Source organism: Coturnix japonica, chromosome 3 (assembly GCF_001577835.2).
Source record: "Coturnix japonica isolate 7356 chromosome 3, Coturnix japonica 2.1, whole genome shotgun sequence".
NCBI lineage: Eukaryota > Metazoa > Chordata > Aves > Galliformes > Phasianidae > Coturnix > Coturnix japonica.
This window is the reverse complement of record NC_029518.1, coordinates 36930039-36953412: the sequence shown is the minus strand read 5'-3', so window position 1 is coordinate 36953412 and position 23374 is coordinate 36930039. Positions and strand designations below refer to the sequence as shown.

Here is a 23374-nt window from a genome sequence, read left to right as displayed (position 1 = left end):
AAGAAAAAAATAATAATAATCTGCATTACATATAGAATCATAAAATCACAAGGTTGGAAAGGACCAATAAGATCATCTAGTCCAACTGTCCTCCCTTTACCATAGATACAGAAAACCCCTAAACCATATCTCCTAGCTCCCTATCCAGATGCTTCTTGAACACTGCCAGTGATGGTGACTCCACCACCTCCCTGGGCAGCCATTCCAGTGCCTGACCACTCTCTGAGAGAAAAAATTCCTTCTTATGTCCAGTCTAAACCTCATCTGATACAACTTGTGGCCATTTCCTTGGGTCCTGTTTGTTGCCTGGGAGAAGAGGCCAAGCCCCTCCTCATCTCAACCTCCCTTCAGAAGTTGTAGAGTGCAATGAGGTCTCCCCTGTGCCTCCTCTTCTCCAGACTGAACAATCCCAGCTCCCTGAGCAGCTCCTCATAAGACTTGTGCTCCAGACCCCTCACCAGTTTGGTTGATATATATCAATGATACATATCAATGACCAAGTGTTTAATGGCTTCTAAAAAATATCTTGTGGTAGTAGATAACAGGAACAACAACAACAGAACAGCCTAGGAGCGTGTAGGAAAATAACAATGGTTGGCTTAAAGCAGAACCATTAAATAAGAGAAGACAAAAGCTCACAGAACCAGTGAGACTGCAACAGAAGCGACAAACAGAGGTCATCCATACCAGCTACCTTGTATCCACTTCTCAGTTTCTCCAATTCTTCAGTCCCTTGCTCTACTTTCTGACTAGAGAGAACTTAAACCAGAGAAAATCATCAGCTACCTCTAGGGAGAGAGCACAAAGAGGATATAAAATCATGGTGAAAGGCTCATGCTAAAAGGGACAGAAAAAATAGAACACACTTATGGTAACACAAAAATCTAGTGCAATTTTCTTGATAAGACATGTTACTTAGAGGCTCACAAGCATTTTAGCCAGAGGAGTCTGAAAATAAGGGAAACAAAATGGTTCATATGATATCACTTAAACATTACCCATGTTGACACGAGAGACATTACCTACACCTATATCTCCTGTTTCCTTAACATTAATTTTCCTAAGAGCTGTCTATGATGATGGTAGCCCTTATGCAAACTGTCTGCAAGTGTTTGTTGATATCACATCACAGTGCTGTAGGGGTTAGAAGGGATCTCAAGGGGTCACAATATCCAACTCCGCTGATTAAGCAGGTTCCCTGCAGTATGTTGAACAGAAAAACTTACAGAAAGGTCTTTAATATCTCTAGAGAAGAAGATTTGTGCCAACAATTTGAGCCCTGAATAGCACCGATACTGCACAAAGATGTAACTCTTCACTAGGAGAGTGGTTAGGCCCTGGAACAGGCTGCCCAGGGAGGTTGTGGATGCCCCGTCCTTGGAGGTGTTCAAGACCAGGTTGGACGGGGCCCTGGGCAACCTGATCTAGTAAAGGTGTATGTTTGGTGGCCCTGCCAGGCAGGGGGGTTGGAACTACATGATCCTTGAGGTCCCTTCCAACCCGGGTCATTCTGTGATTCTGTGTGATTCTGTAACTAGGCAAGCTACCACTGAGGCCATAGACTCTCATAATCTGAAAGTCAAAACTCTGAAGGTTATAGCCTTTACCTACTCATTACAGGTCCTCTTAAAAGAGGGAGATCCCGTTGGCCTTCTGGGTCACAGGGGCAAGGGTAGCTCTAACAAGAGTTACTTTTAGGTTACACAAACGAGCTGAGGGCACCCTCGTCCCTCACCCACAGAGCAGCCACCGGCCATCACCGCCCCTCTCGGGGCGCGGCCGCGATGACCGCCACGCCTCCCTCACACCCGTCATCCCGGCGCGGCCGTTCACGTTGCTCCTCACCCACATGCTCGTTCGTCGCCTTCCTGTCCTGCCGGTGGCGGCCGACTTGGAAGAGTCCTCCATGGTTGCGGGTCGGCGGCGCCGCTTTCCACAAGGAGGGGGCGGCTGGGCGGAGCTGCCTCTGCCCCGCTCCCAACGCCGGGAGCAGCGGCCACGCTCGCGTGCAGCCGGTGTGACGCTGTGCTCCAGCAGCGCCCCGTGACGTACAGCGGGACGGCCCGGCAGCAGCGGAGGTAATGGCCGGGACGGCCGCCGGGGTGGGGGGGGGTGCGAGCTCTCCGCGGCCTCGTCCCTTGTGATCTGTTGCAGTTGTTCCCGTGGTGCTCTGGAGGTGAAACCCGGAGCGAAGGACCGAGTGGAGTGTTTGTGGAACAATGCTTTGCGGCCATCTTGGGTTAATTGCAGGCCCGGTGCTCCCGATGGCACCTGAGTGCAGCTGAGGGTGTGCAGAACTTACATACACACCATGATCTTCAGACTGTGTAGTTTGCTCAAGAATTAATGCTTCCTATTTATTGTATGAAAACTACAGCAGATACAGAGAGCACAATAACATTGTTTGACTGAACACATTCACAGTTTCAAAGCGCTATGTTTCAATATAATCACCACCAGTAGCCAGTTAGCATGGATGAGCTGATCGACATGCTTCATTTTGTGGTGTGGCAGATGTGCATGGCTGTCCAGGACATGGCTTATCTTATCATGTTGCTGTCACCAGTGCTGAAACATACCACCCGCTGCCCCATATCCTGTTTGGTCTCCATAAGCGTTCAGCAAGTGTCAATTGAATGTCAGTGATTCCCATTTTTTTTTTCCTGTATGGAGGAATTCAGTTCCATCTCCTTTCTTTATATGTGCTTCCACGTCAGATGCCATTTGGTCAGGCTGCCCCCTGCTGCCTTCTGTCTCATGGCAATGTAATGGAATATTGGTGGGAAGGTTCAACCTGTACTGCAGTACAACCAACATCCATTTCTGATGTCAAGAGCCAGCAAAATAGGAGGCATTGTTTCAAAGCAGCCCTTGTATACAGAATGCTTTAAGTTCCAACCCACATGAGCAGCTCAGGCTGCCCAGGATCCATCCAACCTGGCCTTGAACACCTCCAGGGATGGGGCATGCACAGCCTCTGAGCAGCCTGTGCCAGTGCCTCACAACTCTCTGAGTAAAGAATTTCTTCCTTGTGATTAGTTCGGTAGACATAATGCATCAGAAATATACTGAAATTACACAAATAAAAGCAATTCTGTCCTTCACTTTTCAGATGGCTTCATCAGACTTGGTCACTACTTGTCTTTCTCCAGCTGTGCATTACGTGATTTGCAAACTTGGATTTGAGAAAAAAGACGTCTATGATATTAATAATATTGTGTCTGAAAATGGAGAAGTATGTTGGCAAGCTATTACAGAGCATGTGTGTTACCTTGAATCAGGTTGGTGTTCTTCTGGTAATATGTTTAAAGCTGATGCAGAGTTTCACTAATGTACATAGTACTGAGAACTTAGTTATTTTATTTTAGTATAGCATTAGCTTCACTGCTAGAATGTACATGAATTATCTACAGAGAGCTTTAAATGTTATATCCATTTTTGGTATTTGCTTATAGCTGATTCCTAAGATTCAAGTAATCTTCAAGTAAGTAATCTTCAAGTAATGCTACACAGATAGCTCCATCCTTGCTTCCCCATTCTGGGTTCCCTGCTCCTTTTACCTGTACATAAGGAGTTTTACCACTCTCTTGACTCATACTTATTTCCTTCTGTGTTCTTTATATGTCTTTTACAGTAAATTTGAAACACCTGGGAGTCATCAGCAGGGCTACTGTGGTTTTTGTTTCCTTTTCTCCAACTTTTGCTTATACAGTAGTATTATTTGTTCTCCCTTTTGTATATTGAACAGTTTATAATTATGCTTTTTCAAGAAGAACAAAATATTTGTGTTCTGATGAACTGGCAGATTGTTCATTCGCCAAACTGCAAGCTTTTATTAATTTGCAGAAATGGTCAAAATGATAGATACTTTTGGCTTGAGCAATATTTTCCCATCAGTCAGGAGAAATTTGCCACCAAAGAGAAGCAGTTATACCACTCTATAGGGTACCACATCCCTCTGCATTCTTTAAAGGGTGTAAGTAGTGCTATTTGATTAAGCCCTCAAATCTTGCAGTGGCTTCCAGCTTGGTTTTGTGGAATTGCTGTACTCTTTTACTAGTGGATTCTTCCACTTTCAACAAAAATTGAATGTAATTAGATGTATTATAATAGAACACAAATAGAACTTCAATTCCATATTTTCTTGCTTTTCTTTTGGAGAAGGCACTTGAATCTGGTTTCACAGTGCACTTCTCTGTAGTTCATTTGTGCGTTTTTTTGGACAGTAAATTGTAGTTTATTGGTTGTGCTGAACTTATAGGGAAAAAAATGTTTGAGCTAAATATGTATACAGGCTTTAGGAGGTTTTACTTGTTATGACTTTTAAAGTATAGTTTGGTTCTAACCACATCCTGTTTTTCAATTCAAGATCAAAGTGTGGATTATATCAAAAGCATACGATCACTTGGACCTGTTTGTGAATCTGTTAATTTGCACTTCAAATCTCTAACCAAGGAGAAATTTGTAGTTCAGTATGCATCATGGTTCCACTGGACAAACTACACAGAGGTATGGAAATATCTGTTGACAACTGTATTTTTACACATGAATTCTTTGTGGAGGTTTTTCATAAGAAAACACAAAAGAGATCCATGAATCAAAATGCTTAGACTTCATGACTAATTGTCCTTTTTCGATATATAGTCCCTTCTAACTTTCCTGACTCAGTAATTATATACATATATATAATATATATTTATATATATAGGGCCTGTTCTAACTAAAGATGGTAGGATCATTTTCTGTAAAATCTAATGGTCTGTGCTTAATATCAAATTTTATTTGCAAAGTCACTGACAGTTTTTATAAATGTGTGGTACTAGATAAGTTTTGACTAAAAACATAAGAGCTGGACAGTAACCCTTCAGTCATCCACAGTTTGATCACCTTGGCATGGTTTTCTTTCTGTATTTGCATAATGACTATCACAGATGAATATTTGAATCACATTTTTTGTGTGATTTTGATTTCTCTTTCTGAATATGTAATTCAACACTCTTCCTCTTCTCTCCAAAACCACACAGTTATTTCTTGAAGTTTTTGATGTTCTACAATGCGCCCAATCTACAGAAGTTGCTCTTGGCTTAATGAAGCTAACATCGTGCTTGGAGAGAGCTTTGGGTGATGTAAGTGCCACCATGAGGATTCAATTGCAGGTTTGGTCTTATGAGAATAAGCTCTTAGATTTAATTGCACACTGAAAAAGTGACAGTATTGCGTGTTATGTGAGTAAAGATATTTAAGACCTAATAGGAAGCTGGACTGATAAACTGGTCTTTTCCTCCTTTTTTTTCCACACTCTCATTTTTATTTTTCAACTATCAGTTCCTTTTTCTGTTTCACTCCATAACCCCCTAGGTGCCTCCACTGTTAAGGGGGAGCATGCAGGCTGGGGAGAATGGAGCACCTGTTGTTTTATTGTTCTTGGGGAAATCACATCCTCCCTGCCTCTCCCCAGTTTGCTTTCCTGTCAGCATATGTTGCCCATAGATGAGACAGACTAACTGGTTGTTAAGTATTTATGAGGAAAGGGCAGTAGACAAAAGATTCACACCTAGAAATACAATTTTCCGAAGTCTGAAGGGGTGGTGAATTTTGAAGCAGTTAAAAATTCCCTTAACTATATGGTGTTATGCTTGCTTTCTTGCTTTTTTTTTTTCAATTTTATTTCATTATTTTTTTTTCTTGGAGAAGAAGGTGTTTGTAGACACTGTGAAAATCATAACTGAGTGCATAGGATATGCATTCTTTCCTGATGCAGTCCATAGATTTTAATTTACCGTGGAAGTTTAGAATTGAAAGACATTCTCAGTTGGTAGGTTATGTCTGATTACTGTTCTTACAGCAATGAAGATGCTTACTGGATGAAATTAGTCAAGGACTATGCTTGAAATACAAAGAAACGTACGGAATTATTTATGTTATAATCACTTTTACTTATTATCTTTTTTAATAGGTATATTTACTGGTTGGTAAAGATTGTCCCTTCCTCCTAAGAGATCTGCTTGCTTCTGAGCAGCTTGCAGTTGTTTTTGGACAAGTTGTGGTAAGTGCACAGTTTTGAAATAAATAACAAATATAGATCTGATTTTCTTTTTTGCCTGGTTTCCACTCGTAGTCTTTGCTTGTGCTAAAGAAGAGTTTCTTTCTTGTGTAATACACTGGGGAAACTTTTGTTTACATACATGTGAATAGTGAATATTATAATTGTAAACTGAAATAATTTTAAAGGGTAGCCCGTAATTCTTTTAATTGCTTTTCTATGTGAAAAACCCACATATCTAACAAGGGAATAAACAAGCTACAGTGTTGTCCACCTCTTTTTGAGTTGCACAACTTGAGATCATAAGTCTCGCAGTGGCAGTTTCTTGTAATATTTGTTCCCTTTCATTACCACTGTAGTAAAATGTTTTATAATATTCTTACTATTAAAAACAGTTTCCTTTTTCCCAGTGGAACACTGAGAATGCAGCTTTGAATGCAAAATCTTCTTTTTTTGTGTTAATTCATATTAAATTACTGTGGATGTGTAGTATGATAAGTAAAAGCTAAACTTGATTTAATTTGTTTTCCTGTCATAACTGTTTAAGATGTTTAGCAGTTCTGTTCTTTCTGTATTGTATTCTACAACATGTACGTGTAATGTTAACATTTCCTCTCAGAGAGTACTGGGAATTACAAATAATGAGGTGCAGTTACTACGACAAGCTGTGACCAGTTGTCTTGACAGCAGACGTTATAGTTTCTCAATAACTTCTCCAATTTCCTGTCAGGGAAAGACACAGAGTAATAAATAATAAATTTCTTCATGTAGTAATCACTTTGTTTATTAATTAGATGGATGTACTGAGGATATTCATTGGGTCGCCGTATGGTCTGAATCTTCGTAACATTTTGTGGCATGGGTTTGCATCCCCACAAGAAATTCCTGCAAAGTAAGTTCTTGAAAAAAAATCTTATTTTCTCATCCAATCAGACTAACAGTGCTTGAGAATCAATTAATAAAACTTACTACTCTTACAGAAAGAAATAATAATAATAATAATAATAATAATAATAATAATAATAATAATAATAATAATAATAATAATAATTCTCTAACACCTTTGGTAGTGGCATGACAATTTTCTCCATTTTTGTCCTGCTGCTGCTACTGCTTCTTTTGGAACTAAATTTCCATAGAGTACCTCGGCCATTATGAAACTGATCAGTTTTAGGAACAGTGTGTTTTTCTGTCAGGAAAAATGAAGAAAATTAAGGTCTGAGCAGTCAGGAATAAATGAAAACAAAAGGTAGAAGAATAGGAAAGGAAGAGGAGCAGCAGCAGCCAAGGAGAATGTACTGATGGTTTTTTTTCTCCTAATTCTACATTGTTTAGTCATGCCTGTAAAATGTAATTAATCACTGAGCTCCCTTAGCCAAGAGGGATGGTTTAAATAGGTACTGGATCTTGTTTGAAAGAGCAAAAAAAAACTTTGTCCCTAACTCAGAAATGTGGATTATTTGCAAAAGATTTTGTTGTATCAGCTTTTCTAATACATTATAATATTCTCCCTAGATATTGTGCTATGCTGCTTTTTTTAACTGCAGGATTGGGTCAGCTGTTACAGACATACCTTCTGCAAACTAAATGTGTTTTAGTACATCGACCTTATGTGACCTTCATTAGATTAGAGGATCTTGATGCCTTTCCAGGCAAGTATTTAACCTTTAGTCATTACTTATTACTACATTCTTTATTGTTTCATTATTTACAAGTATTGAAAATAATGTGCTTTCCAGAGTTAGGTGACTGAATCTTTTAGGTAAGATACTTGTATATAATGCCTTTAGATGAATCAGTTGTGCTTGTAGACAACTTAGACAGCATTTTAATATATAGACTGTTGTACTGATTAGCAAAACAAAAATACTGAATTCTAAAATAAATTTAACACACTGAAATGTGTTAGTAGTACAGCTTATGAAAGACTTCGGGTATATATCAGTTCCAATGATTTGATGATGAGGATTCACTTCCTCTAATAGTAATCTAGTTTTTCTTTATGAAAATCTTTAATTCTTTCCAGAATCAGTGGATTCTAGCTGCAAGGGTCCCATCTAGCTTAGTCTCAGAAAAAAGCACCCATGACTTTTTAACTGTGTTTACTGTGTCATTTTCACATTATCAATAGAAATGCAATCTTATAAACTCAGTTTCTGATCTTAAATTTATCACCATTACTGCTGTATTTGGAATGAATTGATTAGCTTAAGTCCCCCTTTATAAATGCTGAAGTAATCTTATCTTTTCAATGAAATATTAAGAACTAATTAGAAAACTGTAGATTGTGTGTAAATTATTGATGCTGTTTTGCTAACTTGCAGATCTTAATCACGAAACACTTTCTGTAGCGGAAGAGCTACTGCAAATGTCTAACTTTGTACTAAGGACAATGCTACCCTTTTGGATGGCTGCTTTAACAGCTTTCAAGCAGAGTAGGTAATCGTTCATATTCTTTTTTCTCCTATTTTTTGTCTTGTTCTGCATTTTTATTTGTAGACATTCATGAATTATAGAATACTAGCCAGCAGCATTTGTAGATTCCAAAGATTTTTGTTGAATCTGCAGGAGACGTAGCTGAGAAGGAGAGCTTTACAGAGCAAAGGGAAACAGCTCTTCATGTATCAGAATGCTGTGGGTTTTGTTTTTGGGGTTTTTGTTTTGTTTTCTTTTTAATTTTTTTTTTTTTCATCTTCCTTCTCCATTCATGTTTTTGTAAGTTAGTGTTATATGCTTGAGCTAATTTGAATTAGGTGGTCAGCTTCTGCTGGGCACGGAAAGTCGTTTAGTTTTCATATGGTCTTATTTCCGAGGAATTTTGGTCTCAGTTGTTTGACCTGGATCTCAAATTTCCATTTGGATTGTATTTTAAGTGAGGGAAAAGAAACAGTTTCTCTGTTATTTTTGCAGGTATGCTGACTGTGTGATTCTCTTACTTCCTCAGTTGGAAGCTGGACTTAGATTGCTCTTCACTACAACTAACAAATGTCCAAATAGATTGCTAACAGCTGAGGTAAGTTTCTGTCTAAAATCAGTTAGTGCTAGCAATACATGCACAGTAGTTATTCTGGTAGCATGGTGTCTAAATTTAGATTTCCTTCCCCCAAAATCTGAGAATTAGTAGAGCATCATTTACAAATTTCTAGTACATTTTGATGAATGACATTTTCTTTGTTTTAACTAAAAAGTAAGGAAAAAAGATGCCTGCCAGTAAAAGTGGCCTGAAAAAGTACTTGAAGGTTAGTGTTCTGGAATGGTACTTGAGAGAGGAAAGTCGATCATGTTCCATTTATTTAAAAAAAAAAAAAAAAAAAAACTAGTAAAAAAAAATCTAATGTTCTCTTTTTTATTTTGTAAGGGTTTATTTGCTATTCATATACTTCTGGTATCTCATGTATCTGAACTTAGATTTATTCACTTATATGCCCATATAATTGTTTTCTGTTGGTAATTAAACAATGCTTATTGTTTTTTGTTCCAGTCTTCTGCTTTCTACACCACTTTTGATGAGGTATTTGTGATTTTATTTTTTAAATTCATAGCAGTGTCAGCATTTAAACTTTTACATCATTAGCAGTGATCAGAACATGCTTACTAGTTGCATTGGGTAAAGGATTAATTATAAATTTTTCCAAGTAGAAAATGATGGGAAGTAAATATACTTTAAATGTGGCATCCTTCAGAACAGAACAAGAGCAAACAAATTATAATGAACAGAATTTAATTTCACAGAATCACAGAATGACTTGGGTTGGAAGGAGCCTCAAGGAGGGTCATCAAGCTCCAGCCCTGCCCACCACACGCAGGGCTTCCAACCTCCTTATCTAATACTAGACCAGGCTGCCCAAGGCCCCATCCAACCTGGCCTTCAACACCTCCAGGGATGGGAAATCTACAATCTCTCCCTGGGCAAATTCTTTTAAATGTTTTTATGACTTATTTTATATGTTTTTATTTTATATTTCTTCGTCTCAAAGAAACAATTGTTTTGCAATTTTTGGTAGACTCAGTTATTCAAATTAAATACAAATTAACCCTGCAAGCAGAAATCCTCAGTCTTACAGCTCTGGTTGAATTATCTCAGTCTGTCAGTAACAAATAGGCACCTTGACTCTGAAGCAGCTGAACTAATTATTACGTATTAAAAAAGCTCATTACTTAGTGTTTTTCTATTCAAATGACTTTTTCTAGATGCTAACAAAACATTTGGCTAATGAAGAAATCAATCAACTTCCTTCAGTTCTTGAAGAACCTGCTATGGCAAGTGTTTTGACAGTTCTTTCTGTTGTTGTTATTTTGTTTGTGTTTTTCATTTGTTTGGCTTTTTTTGTTTGGTTGGTTTGGTTTTTGTTTTTCTGGCATTTAGCAGCATATTTATGATCATGTATTTTTTTATCTCTTGTTGCTTATCTCCAGTAGTGTAGTTTCAGAAACATGTTGCTGTTTCATTGTGAAGGATACAAAGTAGCACCTAACATGCTACGTTTGGTTAGAATCTAACAGTCTTTCTATCAGAAATGTTCAGGTCTAGGAGTTGTCTGTGGCAGACTTCTAAGATTAGCAGAGGAGAGTGGAAGAAAAACAGATGCCTCGTATGAGGAAAGCTAAACAGTTTTCCAATTATTTCTGGGGCATATACTAGGTGGGCAGATCATACAACTGTATAGCTGCAAGCTTGTCAGAGCACACCCTGCATATTGCCACCCGAACAGAGAGTCAACATGAAAAATAGAGGTATTAAATTTAGAGGTCTCTTGAGACTGTAAAAAAGAATATGATTTTATTGCACTGGGAGTCAGAGGCAGCGAGGCTGTGGAGGACTTGGGACATAAAATCAGAGAAAATCTGTTGTTACCCTTTATGGAATAGCTTGTATGTCAGTTTTAAGGTTCTTGAGAAGCTAGCACAGTGCACTAGCTGCCTTTTTATTTTTTTATGAGCATAGTTTGTGTTTTTTTTTTCTCTGTCTAAAGGCCCCTTTTCTTATAGACACAAATGCATTTTTTAACTTTTAGAAGACACTGTATATGCTTACCTCTATTGGTGTATATCTCCACAGGAATTTCTTTGGGATTTCTTGAACCACCAGGAGGGTCCACGCATAAGAGACCATTTAAGCCACGGAGAGATCAATCTAAAAGCATTTCCCAGAGAAATAGCCAATCAGTTGTTGGCGTTTGCAATTACACTACTCTGCAGGTTCTCAGATGAAGACACGGTCGCTTTTAAGGTGGGGTTCAATATTATGCTGTCAGAAGAATCTTCAGTTGGATGACAGATGTGATTTTTAGAGAGCTTTATGACTATGTCTTTCTTGACAGCAGCTTTCCATGGAAATGAAATATTCCTCTAAGTCAAAAACTGTGCAAGTATGTTTTTTAGGATTGTAGAGAAACAAGTACAGAAAGTTTTCCGAATTATGATCCTTTCTTACTGTATCTTAATCTGTTTGCTTAACTAATCCTTATTCAGGTAGTTGATCTATTATATAAAACAACCATAGCCTGCCCAGGGGGATATGTAATATTTGAGAAACTCTTTCTCTCTGACCTACTATAAATAATGGAAGTAGCTTAGAAATGGAGATGTGATTTGTTAACTCTCCTTACTGCATATACTTTTTGTCTAGCAGTATGTACTTTGTAACATTAGTACTATTATTTTTGCTCCCCCAAATTTCCTGTTCATATTTGCCATTACTTTTAATCTGGTTAAGCAACCTTTGAGATAAATCTTCCATTTATTGGTTGAAACTCTTTTAGTTTATAAAGATGATTTTTCATGCTGATGCATTAAGAGAGTACGTAATTAGTTAACTCAGCTTCTGCCAGCATTTCTATATGGAAAATGTCAGAGAAATTAAGCTTTAAACTGATGATTACTGCATTAGTCTCTCAGAAATTTGGAAGTCTGACTTGAGTAGTGTAGTTGGCTTGAATACAGTTAAGGATAAGTCTAGGTCTGCTCACAGTTAGGGCAGTTTAAAGAACTTGTATTTTGTAATCAGGAACACCTGATCATAAAGCCGCTGATGAACTGTGCAAGTTGCTACCGTTCTCGATTTCATCCCATTTCCAGACTCAAGAAACAGGTAAGTCCTTGCAACTGAAAGCATTTATGGATCCTTAAAAATAGCCTTAGTTTTCAAACTTGGATGGTCCTAAAAAATTAGGATTTCAGCTAAGTTGTTTTTTTTTTTAACTTCCCCTAATGAATTTTTAGGCTTTGAGAGTTAATTAAGCACACTGTTGGTCATACAGCATATACTGTTCCTGCTCAAATCACCAGATAACTTTATTTTTACCTGAATGTTTACTGCTTTATGGATTTCTTAATCTTCTTGCACCTGACAAGGATTAAGTAGTGTTTAGATCTTGGATTGGGCTACCATAAATAGTGTTCTTGTTATTTGAAAGCCAATTATTTGAAATTCTCTCAGTGTAGCAAAATCTGCTTTTCAGTGCCACGGTATTTCTCAGACAATTAGTTTATGAACTGTTTGAAGACAATTCTTTATTGATTTGGGTTTGCAGTAAACTACTCATTTTAGACAGCTTTTGAATTGTATCTTACAAAGGCTTTTTTTTTAATATCAAAGGAAGGGAGGAAAAATAGTAAATTAGTTTCTTCACGTGATATTGTAGCATCAAGGTATTTTGCCCTAAGATAAACCTTAATAATTTGTGCTGGCATACAAATTATAACTAACAAACAAGTAATTTACCAAGTATTGCAGTCTGTTTTGTTGTTGTTAGTTTTCCTAAAATAGCCATTAAGAAAACTATAATATGTTGTCCTGTTTGTCTGAGGCTGTATTTTGCTTAAAATTTTTCATAACATGTTCTTGATTTTTAGGTGCTAGAATGTATGAAGAGCATCTGCTTATGGCATGAATTACCAACAGTGTCTGAGGAATATATTCAAACAGTTAAGGGGTATGTGTATGCTGTTTTCAAAAAGATACTTGTCAAAAACATACAAACAAGAGATTAAGAGTCTCATCAGATTCCTTACTAGTAAGATATTAGACACCAAAGGGGTTGTGTGAAGACCCCTTCATTTTTCTTTTCAACTTAAACTTTGCTATACATATCTATAGCCAAAAGATACTGAAAAACCACAAACACTGCTATCTGGAAGAGAACATTGGAGTCCTTTGAAACCAACACAAAACTGACCAGCTGTTCTGTTTGTGAAGAGATATTGAGGGAGCCTTAGGAAATTACACTAGATGTTGAGCCCATCACAACAAAAACAAAAAGAGGGATCATCAGATATAAAGCAGAAAACAATTGCTTTCTCTGGAACAAGGAAGTAGTAGCTGAATTAATTGAGGACTTTACATGAGATATTAAAAAGAAGAAAGAGTATAACGTACTTATGTGATTTGAAAATGAAAATGTCAGTTACATTATCACTGGAAGAAATTACGCTGACAGAGCTAAGAGATAAAAATACAATATGTCAGGCATATACCTAATATGCTTCAGGATTTTAATTAATAAGTGGAGGAATAAAGTGATAAAGAGGACTGCTGAAACAGAAAAGGCTGTTTTTAATTGGAGAAATAAAGTCATAGATAGTGGGAAAACTAAAATAGCAGAAAGTGAGTGGATATCGAATTCACTGCTGTCATTATCTGCATTTTGATCTGTGCAGCCTAGATAAATAATAAGTACTGCATAGTGTTGTCATCTCAAATCACAATTTCATCTTTTATTTTTTAAGGTTGGAAGGAAATACTGAAGCTAGTATATTAGTTTTAAAGATGTCTGAAATTCTCTCTCAATGGCAGCAGTATTTACCCCATAACTGCTGTAATTCAGATGACCCAATGAGTACTGTTGCAACAGAGAGGTGAGTTTGATCTTTTCCCAGTTTCCACTGCCAGCTTCTACATGCAGATCACCACAAGAACACTCAAACCTTATTTATTCATTTCTCAATCTGAAATAGAAAATTTCATGTTACCTGTGTGGTCAGATTTTAGAGGTACACTGGTAACCCTAGTTATAACCGATCTGGAATGATGATTGGAACAGCTTGTCTTTTAATTGTTACTCTGGTGGCAATCTTAAGAGGCTCGTGAATCAATGGTTATGTTGTTGGAATGAAACACCTAATCAAGTGTAGGAGGTGTGGGCAGGGTAGTGTGAAGTGGATGGTACACATTGCTTTAGTTATATGCTTTTATTTACTGCTGCTTTATTTATATGAATTGTATGCCTTCTGTTTATTACCTATCAGTCTGTGTTTGTTCTCATTTATTAAAAAGAAGCCTGATTGTTGTTACATGGTTTTAAAATTTTTCTGCTTTTATCACTTTTAGTCATCAATGTTTTGCTGTCTCAGAGGTAATTTTGGCATGAAGGAGATTAAGAAACACTTCTGTAAGAGCAGAGTGCTTAAAGTGATGTGTGACACATTATGTTTGCAGATTAGAAAATGACAGAAGAAAGGTATTTGGTTGCTTTAAAAATTAATAATGCAGTGTGTAGTTGGTTAAACATTGGCCTCACCAGCAGTGTTTTAAGAGGTGTTAAATCTGCTACTTGTTCTGCCTAGAAGAAAGACCATACACTGATGTGACAATTAATTAAAACCATTTGTCTGAATAAGTTTTATTTTGGTGATGCTAATTCATTGTGAATTGAAATATGGTACAAGGCCTAAACCACAGACACATTCTGATTTGATGTGTTTGATGTATCATTTTGGATAAGCATTTTTTTTTTTTAATTTTGGCAGTATTTCTTTAATTTGAAATGGGAAGCATATTCATCACCAGTAGTTTATAAATTATGTTACATAAAGTAATAGAAAGCACAGCCACTGCTCCTACAGAGATCCTTACTTCTAATCAGTTTTTAGATTTTTTTTTAAAGCTAAAGCATTATAAATCAAGCTACAGATTATCTGAAATATATCTCATGTTAAACCCAGCTGGCAAAAGATTGAAACTAACAGTTACTTTCTGTTTTGAAGGCTGTTGCTAGAACTGTGTGATAGATATGTTTGCACACTCTATTCTCCTCGACCTGTTCTGGAAGTGTTAGTGGTACTCCGTAAAATAAGCACACAGTGCCATCAAGTGTCTGAACAAGTTATTGCCAGCATTAAGTCGAGATACCAACAGTGGACAGAAAAGACTCTACGTTCTCGCCAGAGGCATAACTATCTACGAATGTTGAACAGGTCGGCTGATGTTTTCTCTTTACTTTGTGGCTGGGTTTATGAGAGAGTTGCATGCTGCTGTTGCTAGTTTTCAGTGTTTTGTCATACAAGTTTTAAATACAGTGTTCACGTGTTCTTGTTAATCATCTTAGAGTTAAGTGTCAACCCAGTGAAACAGCAGAAAATCTCAATTTGGAGACAGGTTCAATGAATGCTTTTAACATTACTACACTACTTACCTTAAGCTTTAAAATGAAAGTGTCACTTAAGGTTACAGGTTTTTAATTTCTCACTTTTCCTGTTTAAGCATAAAAAATGCCATTTGAGTTTTACCCAAGTACAGAATGATAAAGTGATTTCAGAATGCAACCTCTAGTTCTGCTGTTCTTTATCCTTATACCTGGATCAGTATCTTTTAGATACATTAGATCTAGACAGATTTTTTTGGATTACATTATTTTTGTCCCCATTCACAAGTGTAAACAATTTATTTATTTACTTCAAAAACTGGAAAATAATTTTTTTTGCTTGATTATATTCCTCAAAATATTAAACCATATTATTTAAGAAACATGGTTTAAATGGACAAAGAATATTTGCAACTCAGTTGATCTCCATTTTATTATCCTTGGATTAACAGCTGATGGTGAGTTTTCCTCTGAAGTCTTAGTTAAAAGTGTTTACTTTTCCTGTTTTGAGATTTCATAATTTATTGTCTCATATATGATTCTGATATTTAATCTGTTCTTTGCTGATGGACTTCTTGCACTCTTTCTCGCTATCAAATACTCAACTGTTTAGCATGGTTTTAGAATCATAAAATCATAGAATCATAGAATTACTCAGGTTGGAATAAACCTCAAAGAGCATCAAGTCCAATTGCAGCCTAACCGTAGTACCCTAACTAACAACCCTCTACTAAATCCTGAGCACCACATTCAAATGGCTCTTAAACACAACCAGGGATGGGGACTCAACCACCTCCCTGGGGAGCCTATTCCAGTGTTTAACTACCCTTTCTGTAAAGAAGTGTTTCCTAATGTCCAACCTAAACTTACCTTGGTGCAACTTGAGGCCATTTTCCCTCATCCTGTCACCAGTGAGAAGAGACCTGCTTTGCTCCCACTGTGAGCACCTTAAAAAAATCTGGGTAAAGAAAAAAGAAATCTGAGAATATATATATATATGTATATATATTTGTACTAGTGTTGTCAGATTAATTTGGGTTTATTTTAATTCATTTATTTTACTTTTGTCTGTTTCTAGCATTAAGTTTTTATCTCCAGTGTTGCGGCTCATCTTAGTGTTGATTACTCTGGAACTTGTTAATGTCCACTTGGTCTGTAAGAAGAATCCTTCTGATTACCATCAGTATCTAAAGTGAGTATATAAGGCATTGTGGAAATAGGAATTTTCATACACTCTTTTCATGGCCAATTTAATAGACCTGATCTGCAATACACATTCTGTGGAAACAAAAAAAGAAAAGAAACAGCATACCTTTTAGTGCATTATCATCCTTTCTATAATTATAGTCATCAGTGCTATCTCATGCAGTGTTTGCTAAGGACTGAAATAACTTTGTTAAAAATGTAGGGTCCAATTATTCACATTTTTACTTATTAGATTCCTCCTTGGTACTAGCAGAAAACGATCTCATGCTCAAAAAATGTTAATGCATAAAAGCTGTATTTAATATGTAAGTAATTGTACTCCTTGTGTGTCAGTTAACAACAAGTTGCATTGTGAAACATTTGACTGAGAAAGGAAAGGAAGCAGTATGCGGAAAATTGTATTACACATTATATCACTGCATTCTTTCTATGTCATTATTTAATTGCAGTTCTGAAAATCATTGCTTCTTGCTGTTGGAATGAAGGAGTGGTTCTTTTCCAAAAGCAGGGTGAACTTTAATGCGTAGGTCATCCTGAAGGAAGTTTGGAAGTTTGGAGAAAGTAGAAACTTTAAGTCAGGCATTGAGGTCCTTTTCTCCTTTAATGTCCTTTAATGAGTTTTACTTCTCTTTTTATTTCTTATAGGTTTTTGAAGTCAGTCTTGCAGTATACTGAGAACCTGGTGACCTACACAAGCCCTGAGAGAAACAAATGGGATGAAACCATACAGCTTACAAATAATGCTTTGTTAAAAATAAGGACATTTAGTGACAGAAAGCTGACATTAATACAGTCAGCTACGTAAATTAAATACTTTTAATGTTATTTGGACATTGTTATATCTTTTATACTTTGGAGTCCTCATGCTTGTCAAGTCTAAGGTTTAAAAGCAAACTCAATCATTGTAAAATGTGGGATGCAAAAGTTATTATTTATATCAGAAGACTGTTAACAGCAGAGTTCAGGCTTCTGAGGAATGGGCTGTTCGCCAAATTCACTGAAAAAGATTGAATGTGAACCAAGTCAGGGTGGTGCGCATTCTACTTTAAGTATATAATGTGTTTTGTAGATTGGTTTATTAAAAAAAAGATTTTTTAAAAAAAATGTTTTTTATTACATTGTAAGTATCTAAGAGTATGAATAAATACTCTGAAACATTTTAAAATTCCAGATTTTCTTTTTAATGTTGCTGAAATACACTAGAAACAGTACCAAATATTGAAATCAACGTATTAAGACACAGTGAATAGGTATTTCTTGATAGCTGTGATTGTTTTTATTAGTTCAAAACAGACTCAGATCATGCACCACATTTATTTTGTTTAAAAGCATCTACTCGTTCCCAATACAAATCTAGTTAGTGAATTAATTTCATGTAGATTAAATATGAATATTTACTCATGGGTGCAAATTTATTGTGGTACAAAAAATGACACAAGATTCTTTAGGTTTTTATTTTATTTTCTTTCCAAAATATGTTCCTGCCCCTTTCTAATCCTCAAAGAATAGAATTTCAAAGAAAAGCATCAACTGAAGAATAGATTCACAGGAGACCTCCTGTCTTGCTCTGCATACACAAAGTTCCAGCCATTTGAGCCATTTACTGTGAAACATCCAGATATCTGGTTTAAGAGTGGTGACTGGATTTCTCACTGGACTTATGGTATTTCTGAGGAATCAGAAGCAGTGATCTACAAATAGTTGGTTTTGTTGGTTTGTTTTTTTTCTCTCCATTATTACTGACTGTTCAGTAAGAAAATAACAAAAAAAAAGTTTTTCCCTTTTCTTCCCCCTCAAATTTTGCTTTTGTCTGAAGAATGTCATAGCTCCTGACATTGTCACATTCTCTGAATTCTGTTTCTCCAACCCAGGTATTTAAAACAAAATGTTTAGGCTCAACTATTTTCAACCTTCAAGTGATATTATCTGTTTGTCTGCTTTCAGAAAATTTATAACTAGTTTTAAATATTGTGCATGCCTATGCTTGTCTATTTGCTTCTCATGCGCTGTACTCTAATATGATCTCAGGTGTCAAAAAAATAAAGGTACAGAGGTAAATAATACATCAAAGCAAGGAAGAAGTATTAAGATGAAAGGCAAAGAAGAAATGTGTTTTTATATCATATTTGGAAAGAGAGTTCACTAGGAAATTAAATTCATGAGGCATCACATACCGGTGAAATCCTATTTGGAATGCAAGGACAGTGGTGGGGACATTCCCTGCTTTACTTCACAGAAGTATGCACTATTGTGAATGCACACAGAGATAAAGACACAAAGCTGAGAAGAAAGTTAATGAAACAATATCAACAAAAAAAAGACTACTTCCAAGCAGAGGTAGAAGTACTATTTCAGGTACATTTGTGCTCCATGGGAAAAAGCTGGCAATAAGTTCTGCATCGTACTGAAGCAGAAAGCTTTGAACTCTTGAAGGAAGTAACTGAGGAAGGAAGCACTGCCAGGCCATAGCCCCTGCCCTCCCCTCCAGTGCCACATGTAGCATTCATCTAGCTTTGGGACAGCCTTACACAGCTGGCTCCTCACAGGCACTTGACAGGGTACCAGGCCACAGTGCCTCGAGGTGGAGATGGAACTGAGCTTTCCCAGCCCAACTCTCAGTAAATGGCATCACTCATCAAAAGCACTCTTCCTGATAGCCCATGATTTCACAGCTTCTGCAGATGTGCTAGCAAACAGCAATGCTTCAAATCTTTTTTTCTTAAGAACAGTGGCGATGTGTTAAACCAAAAGCAGAGTCTTAACTGAGAACGTGAAGCCAAAGTACCAAAGTGAATTTGAAAAACATCATGTTTGAACATTTTATGCCATTTTTGTGGCCTATATAAAGGGTGTATCTAGAGCACATAAAGGTTCCAGTCATAGTACTCCATATTGCTGTGCCTCAGCTTGGGCAAATTTGACTGCAGTGTAGTTTTCATCCACAAATTTCTTGAAGGTTAATTATTTCTTTGCCTGCTTCTGATTCCTTTTGCTTTTCACCACAGAGAGGTGCACATTGTCTAAATTCCCAACAATTAAAATGAAGAAATAGATTCTCCACTAGATAGATTGCTAACAATTACTTGGCAGAAGACAGAAAACCTGCAGACTCTATTTTCATGTACTTCTGTTCACCCTTTTCTTCTCACAAAAATAGCACCCCACAAACCATATACAAAGAGATAATGATCAGTCCATAACAAGGGAGTGTGTAATTAAACTTCCACTTTCAACCAGCACATGAGATGGAGAGTTTGGGCAGCCTTGTTTGTTTAGTAAGTTTGCCAGTAAATGTAGCTAGGATAGAATTGTGTCGACCCAAACATGAGGAAAAAAACCATTAAGATAATTTTCTTGGCATTGTTGTTCCTCCTGGAGGAACAGGCCTTGAAACAACTGGTTTCCAGCTTGTAGAGTCCTTTGTCCTGCAAAGCGGAACATAAATGTTAGAGAATTGTTTCCTCTGTCATTTAATGTTTTTCTTAACTTTCTATAACATATGAAAGTTACATAAATGGTCCAGCAAAGCTGCAAACTGTCTGTGTCTGTTTGCTGTTAGATATACTCCTACGCTTCACACAAAGGCAGATGTCCTGTTAGGAATTTTCTTGCAATTACTTGCCTTGCATTTGTGATGCAAAATCTAGCTGACATTTCTTTCCCCAAGATGAAATGTCTAGCTTTGAAACTCCACTACTTTATTGGTAAGGAAAAAGTAATCTGGGCACAAGACAAATGTGCCACATACTTCTATGCTGGTCACAATAGATCTTTCCTTGAAATTCTTTTTCTTCATAAAATGAATCTGATTGTTCAAAATAACACCCACCTTTAATTAAAGAGCTGGATTAGTAGGAAGATTGCAGGTTGAAAAAAACACACACACAAACAAACAAAGCACATGCTGCCTTGCTGAAGGTTATTTTAAATTGAATTGACTAGTGCCCTCAACTTCATGCAATTTCCCCCAGGTTTGATCTCAGACAAACAGAGTTTCAATTACATCTTGTATATTATAGGCAGTATTCAGACTTGAAAGGTTTTCAAAGATCAAGATGAATTGGCTACTAATCTAAAAAATGAAACCAACAGGAGATTCTTCACCTCTGTACATAATTGCCTTTTCCCACTGATGAACGACTTTATCCTTTAGAACTGAGATTTCAGCATTTAGTCATTAGATTTCCATTGTATAAATAAAAATACAATGTGGTTTCTTTGCTAAAGAGGAGAAAATCTTGTATCATTTGTGTAGTACTAAGTATGCAATTTGGAGAAAAATATGCCAGGTAGTTTTTTTTGTTTGTTTGTTTGTTTTTTGTTTTTTTTTTCTCCTTCTTTTTCTTTTTGTGGTTAAACATGCATATGTATCTTCATGTAAATCTCTGTATTACTTAGACTTACATAAACTCATTCACAGACAGTACTTACACATCACTTCACTGTGGTATAAAAAGCATAATAAAATCAGTTTGATGTTCACCTGCTCTGATGGGTGTCAGAGTTTACAAATCAAAATAAACGAACTGCTCCTACATGATATGTTGCCAATGCATACTGGTTTTCTCTCATTTTTCTGTTATTAAGGATGTAAGTGGGTCTTTAAGATCTGGATAAATTCAAGTTAGATCAAATGTAGTGGAATCAGTATCTCCTGTTCTAAAGTAGCTTTAATCAGCAGCTTGTGTGCAAAGTGATCTTTTAAAGTCAACAGGTTTTCTTCATTACCTTAGACAGCTAAGCTAAAGTGACTAGAACTCAGTTATCTTACTATTCTGATCTTGAAAAACTTTCTGGCTTCTCCAGGGCAAAACCACATCTAAAACTGAGTGAAGGTAATAAGACCCCAAACATACCCGAGTATGTTTCTGTAAGGGTAGCTAATATAAAGACATTAACAAAGATGATGGTAGATATTCAAAGGTTGTTGATGCCTCAACCAGAAAGCTGCAGCAGTCTCCACCAAGGAGCAATCTCCAAGAGATGCTGCCTCAGTGGTGGTCAGCCCTTAAATGAGGTCTTAGAGGAGGTGGAGTCAAGCTCCACCCCTTCTGGGAGCACAGCTAAATTACTCTCACCTGTGCTCCCACAGCTGACCCAACATTTGCCTCAGTTGATTAATCAGAGGTTCAAGCTGTGTTTTCCCATACAGTTTCCATTGTTGCTCCTCTTGTGTACTATTTTATCTTAATCCCTTGTCATGGTTTTATGATTTGTTATTGATTTTTCACATCATAACACTGGGAGTTAAAAAGGTAATGTTGTCACAGGATGCAAAAGGCCAGTGTTGGTGGTACAGCAGCAGAGGCTGAACCTTCCACCAGTATTCCACTATGTGTTGTTTCCGTGTGATAGATGGGCATCAAAGGGGCAGTCTGACAGAATGGCACCTGACATAGAAGTGTGTATGAAGCAAAAGAATGTCACTGAATCCCAGTGTGTGGAAAAAATGGCATCCACTGGCCTTCATGGATGCTTGCTGAACACTTATGGATGTGAGCACAGAGGGACTGTGCATAGTGCATTTCAGCAGTGGTGACAGTGACCATGGGCCATGTGTGCTGGTACACATTTTGACAAGCCACAGCATGCAGCCTCATGTTCATTGCTGGAAAAACAAACAAACAAAAACCCCACGTAGCTAATGGTAATGACTGTGCTGAAAAACAGCATTTTGTAGCTGAGAACTCACTCTGTTAAACAGTTACTCGTTTAATCTGCTGTCATTTCCATGAAAATAAATAGAAGGCATTACTTTTAGAGCAACCCACATATATGCAGCCCAAGACAATTCCTCCTCAGTCAATGTGGCCTAAGCAAATGAAAGGTTGGACAGTCGTGCTACACAGCATCTGCAGCACAGCTGGTTCCCTCAGGTCCTGGGTGCCCTTTGTGCTGGTCTATTTGCCTGTGTTGCTTTCCAAGCAAGAGATTCCTTGAAGGAGAAACTTTTCCTCACAGCTGCCAAAAGTCATCTCTGCTACTGCCCTATGGATCCGTCATTTTGTATCCCTCTTAGCCATAGTTCATAATACTGTTACAATGAAAAAGAACGTAGCCAAGCACAGAGGGAAATATGTTTAGCAAACATTCCCTGCAGTGGGCAGCACCCAGGTGAGCACTTCCAACCATGGTGTGTAATGAAATGATAGAACACAAACAACTCCATAAAACAAAAACATCTCCAGATTACAGATAAAATGTATCCTCCACACATCAGGCATCGTTTAACCCCTTTCTCTCCATAACAACATGTAGGAGCTCAGATGGGATTTTGCCTGTAGGCACAGAGATGTGAGGCATCAATGGCAGAATTCACAAAAAAATAAAATAAAATGTGTATATATATATTTAATTGCACTTGTGGACTGCTACTACTCAGGTAGAAACACCTAATGTTTACAAGACTGTTAAAAGAAACACTGAAAGTGAAGAAATAATCCCTCATCCCCAGCTGAGCCCGGCTGTGAGGTGACACCACCTGTGAGAGACTCAGCCCTGAGGAGATGGGCGGCAACGCCCTGCGAGGGGCTGTGACCTTCAGCTGACCCCAGCTGTGACCTTCAGATGACCCCGACCCGGCCCCTTCAGGTGTGAAGGGCGGGAAGGGCGAGGTGAGAGGAAAAAAACGGCGGGAAGAGAAAAGGGCGGGAAGAAAAAAGGGCGGGGAGAGAAAAGGGCGGGCAGAGAAAGGTGCGTTCTGAGCTCCTATTGGCTGCCGGGCGTGAGGGAAACCTATATAAGGCGTGGGCGGGAAGGTGAG

At 37.4% G+C, this 23374-nt stretch overlaps 1 protein-coding gene across 1 annotated transcript; it reads left to right on the top strand.

Annotated features, from left to right (window-relative positions):
* The first annotated feature begins 1634 nt into the window (after nucleotides 1-1634).
* ERMARD (ER membrane associated RNA degradation) lies at nucleotides 1635-17776 on the top strand. The gene is given in 19 exon segments (XM_015857976.2): nucleotides 1635-2040; nucleotides 2042-2078; nucleotides 3113-3281; nucleotides 4370-4509; nucleotides 5025-5126; nucleotides 5957-6046; nucleotides 6838-6935; nucleotides 7559-7695; nucleotides 8368-8482; nucleotides 8954-9056; nucleotides 9525-9554; nucleotides 10235-10303; nucleotides 11103-11273; nucleotides 12051-12134; nucleotides 12899-12978; nucleotides 13772-13900; nucleotides 15029-15238; nucleotides 16484-16597; nucleotides 17257-17776. Coding segments are annotated over 19 exon segments (2229 nt in total). The 5' UTR covers nucleotides 1635-1849; the 3' UTR covers nucleotides 17417-17776.
* Nucleotides 17777-23374: the final 5598 nt, after the last annotated feature.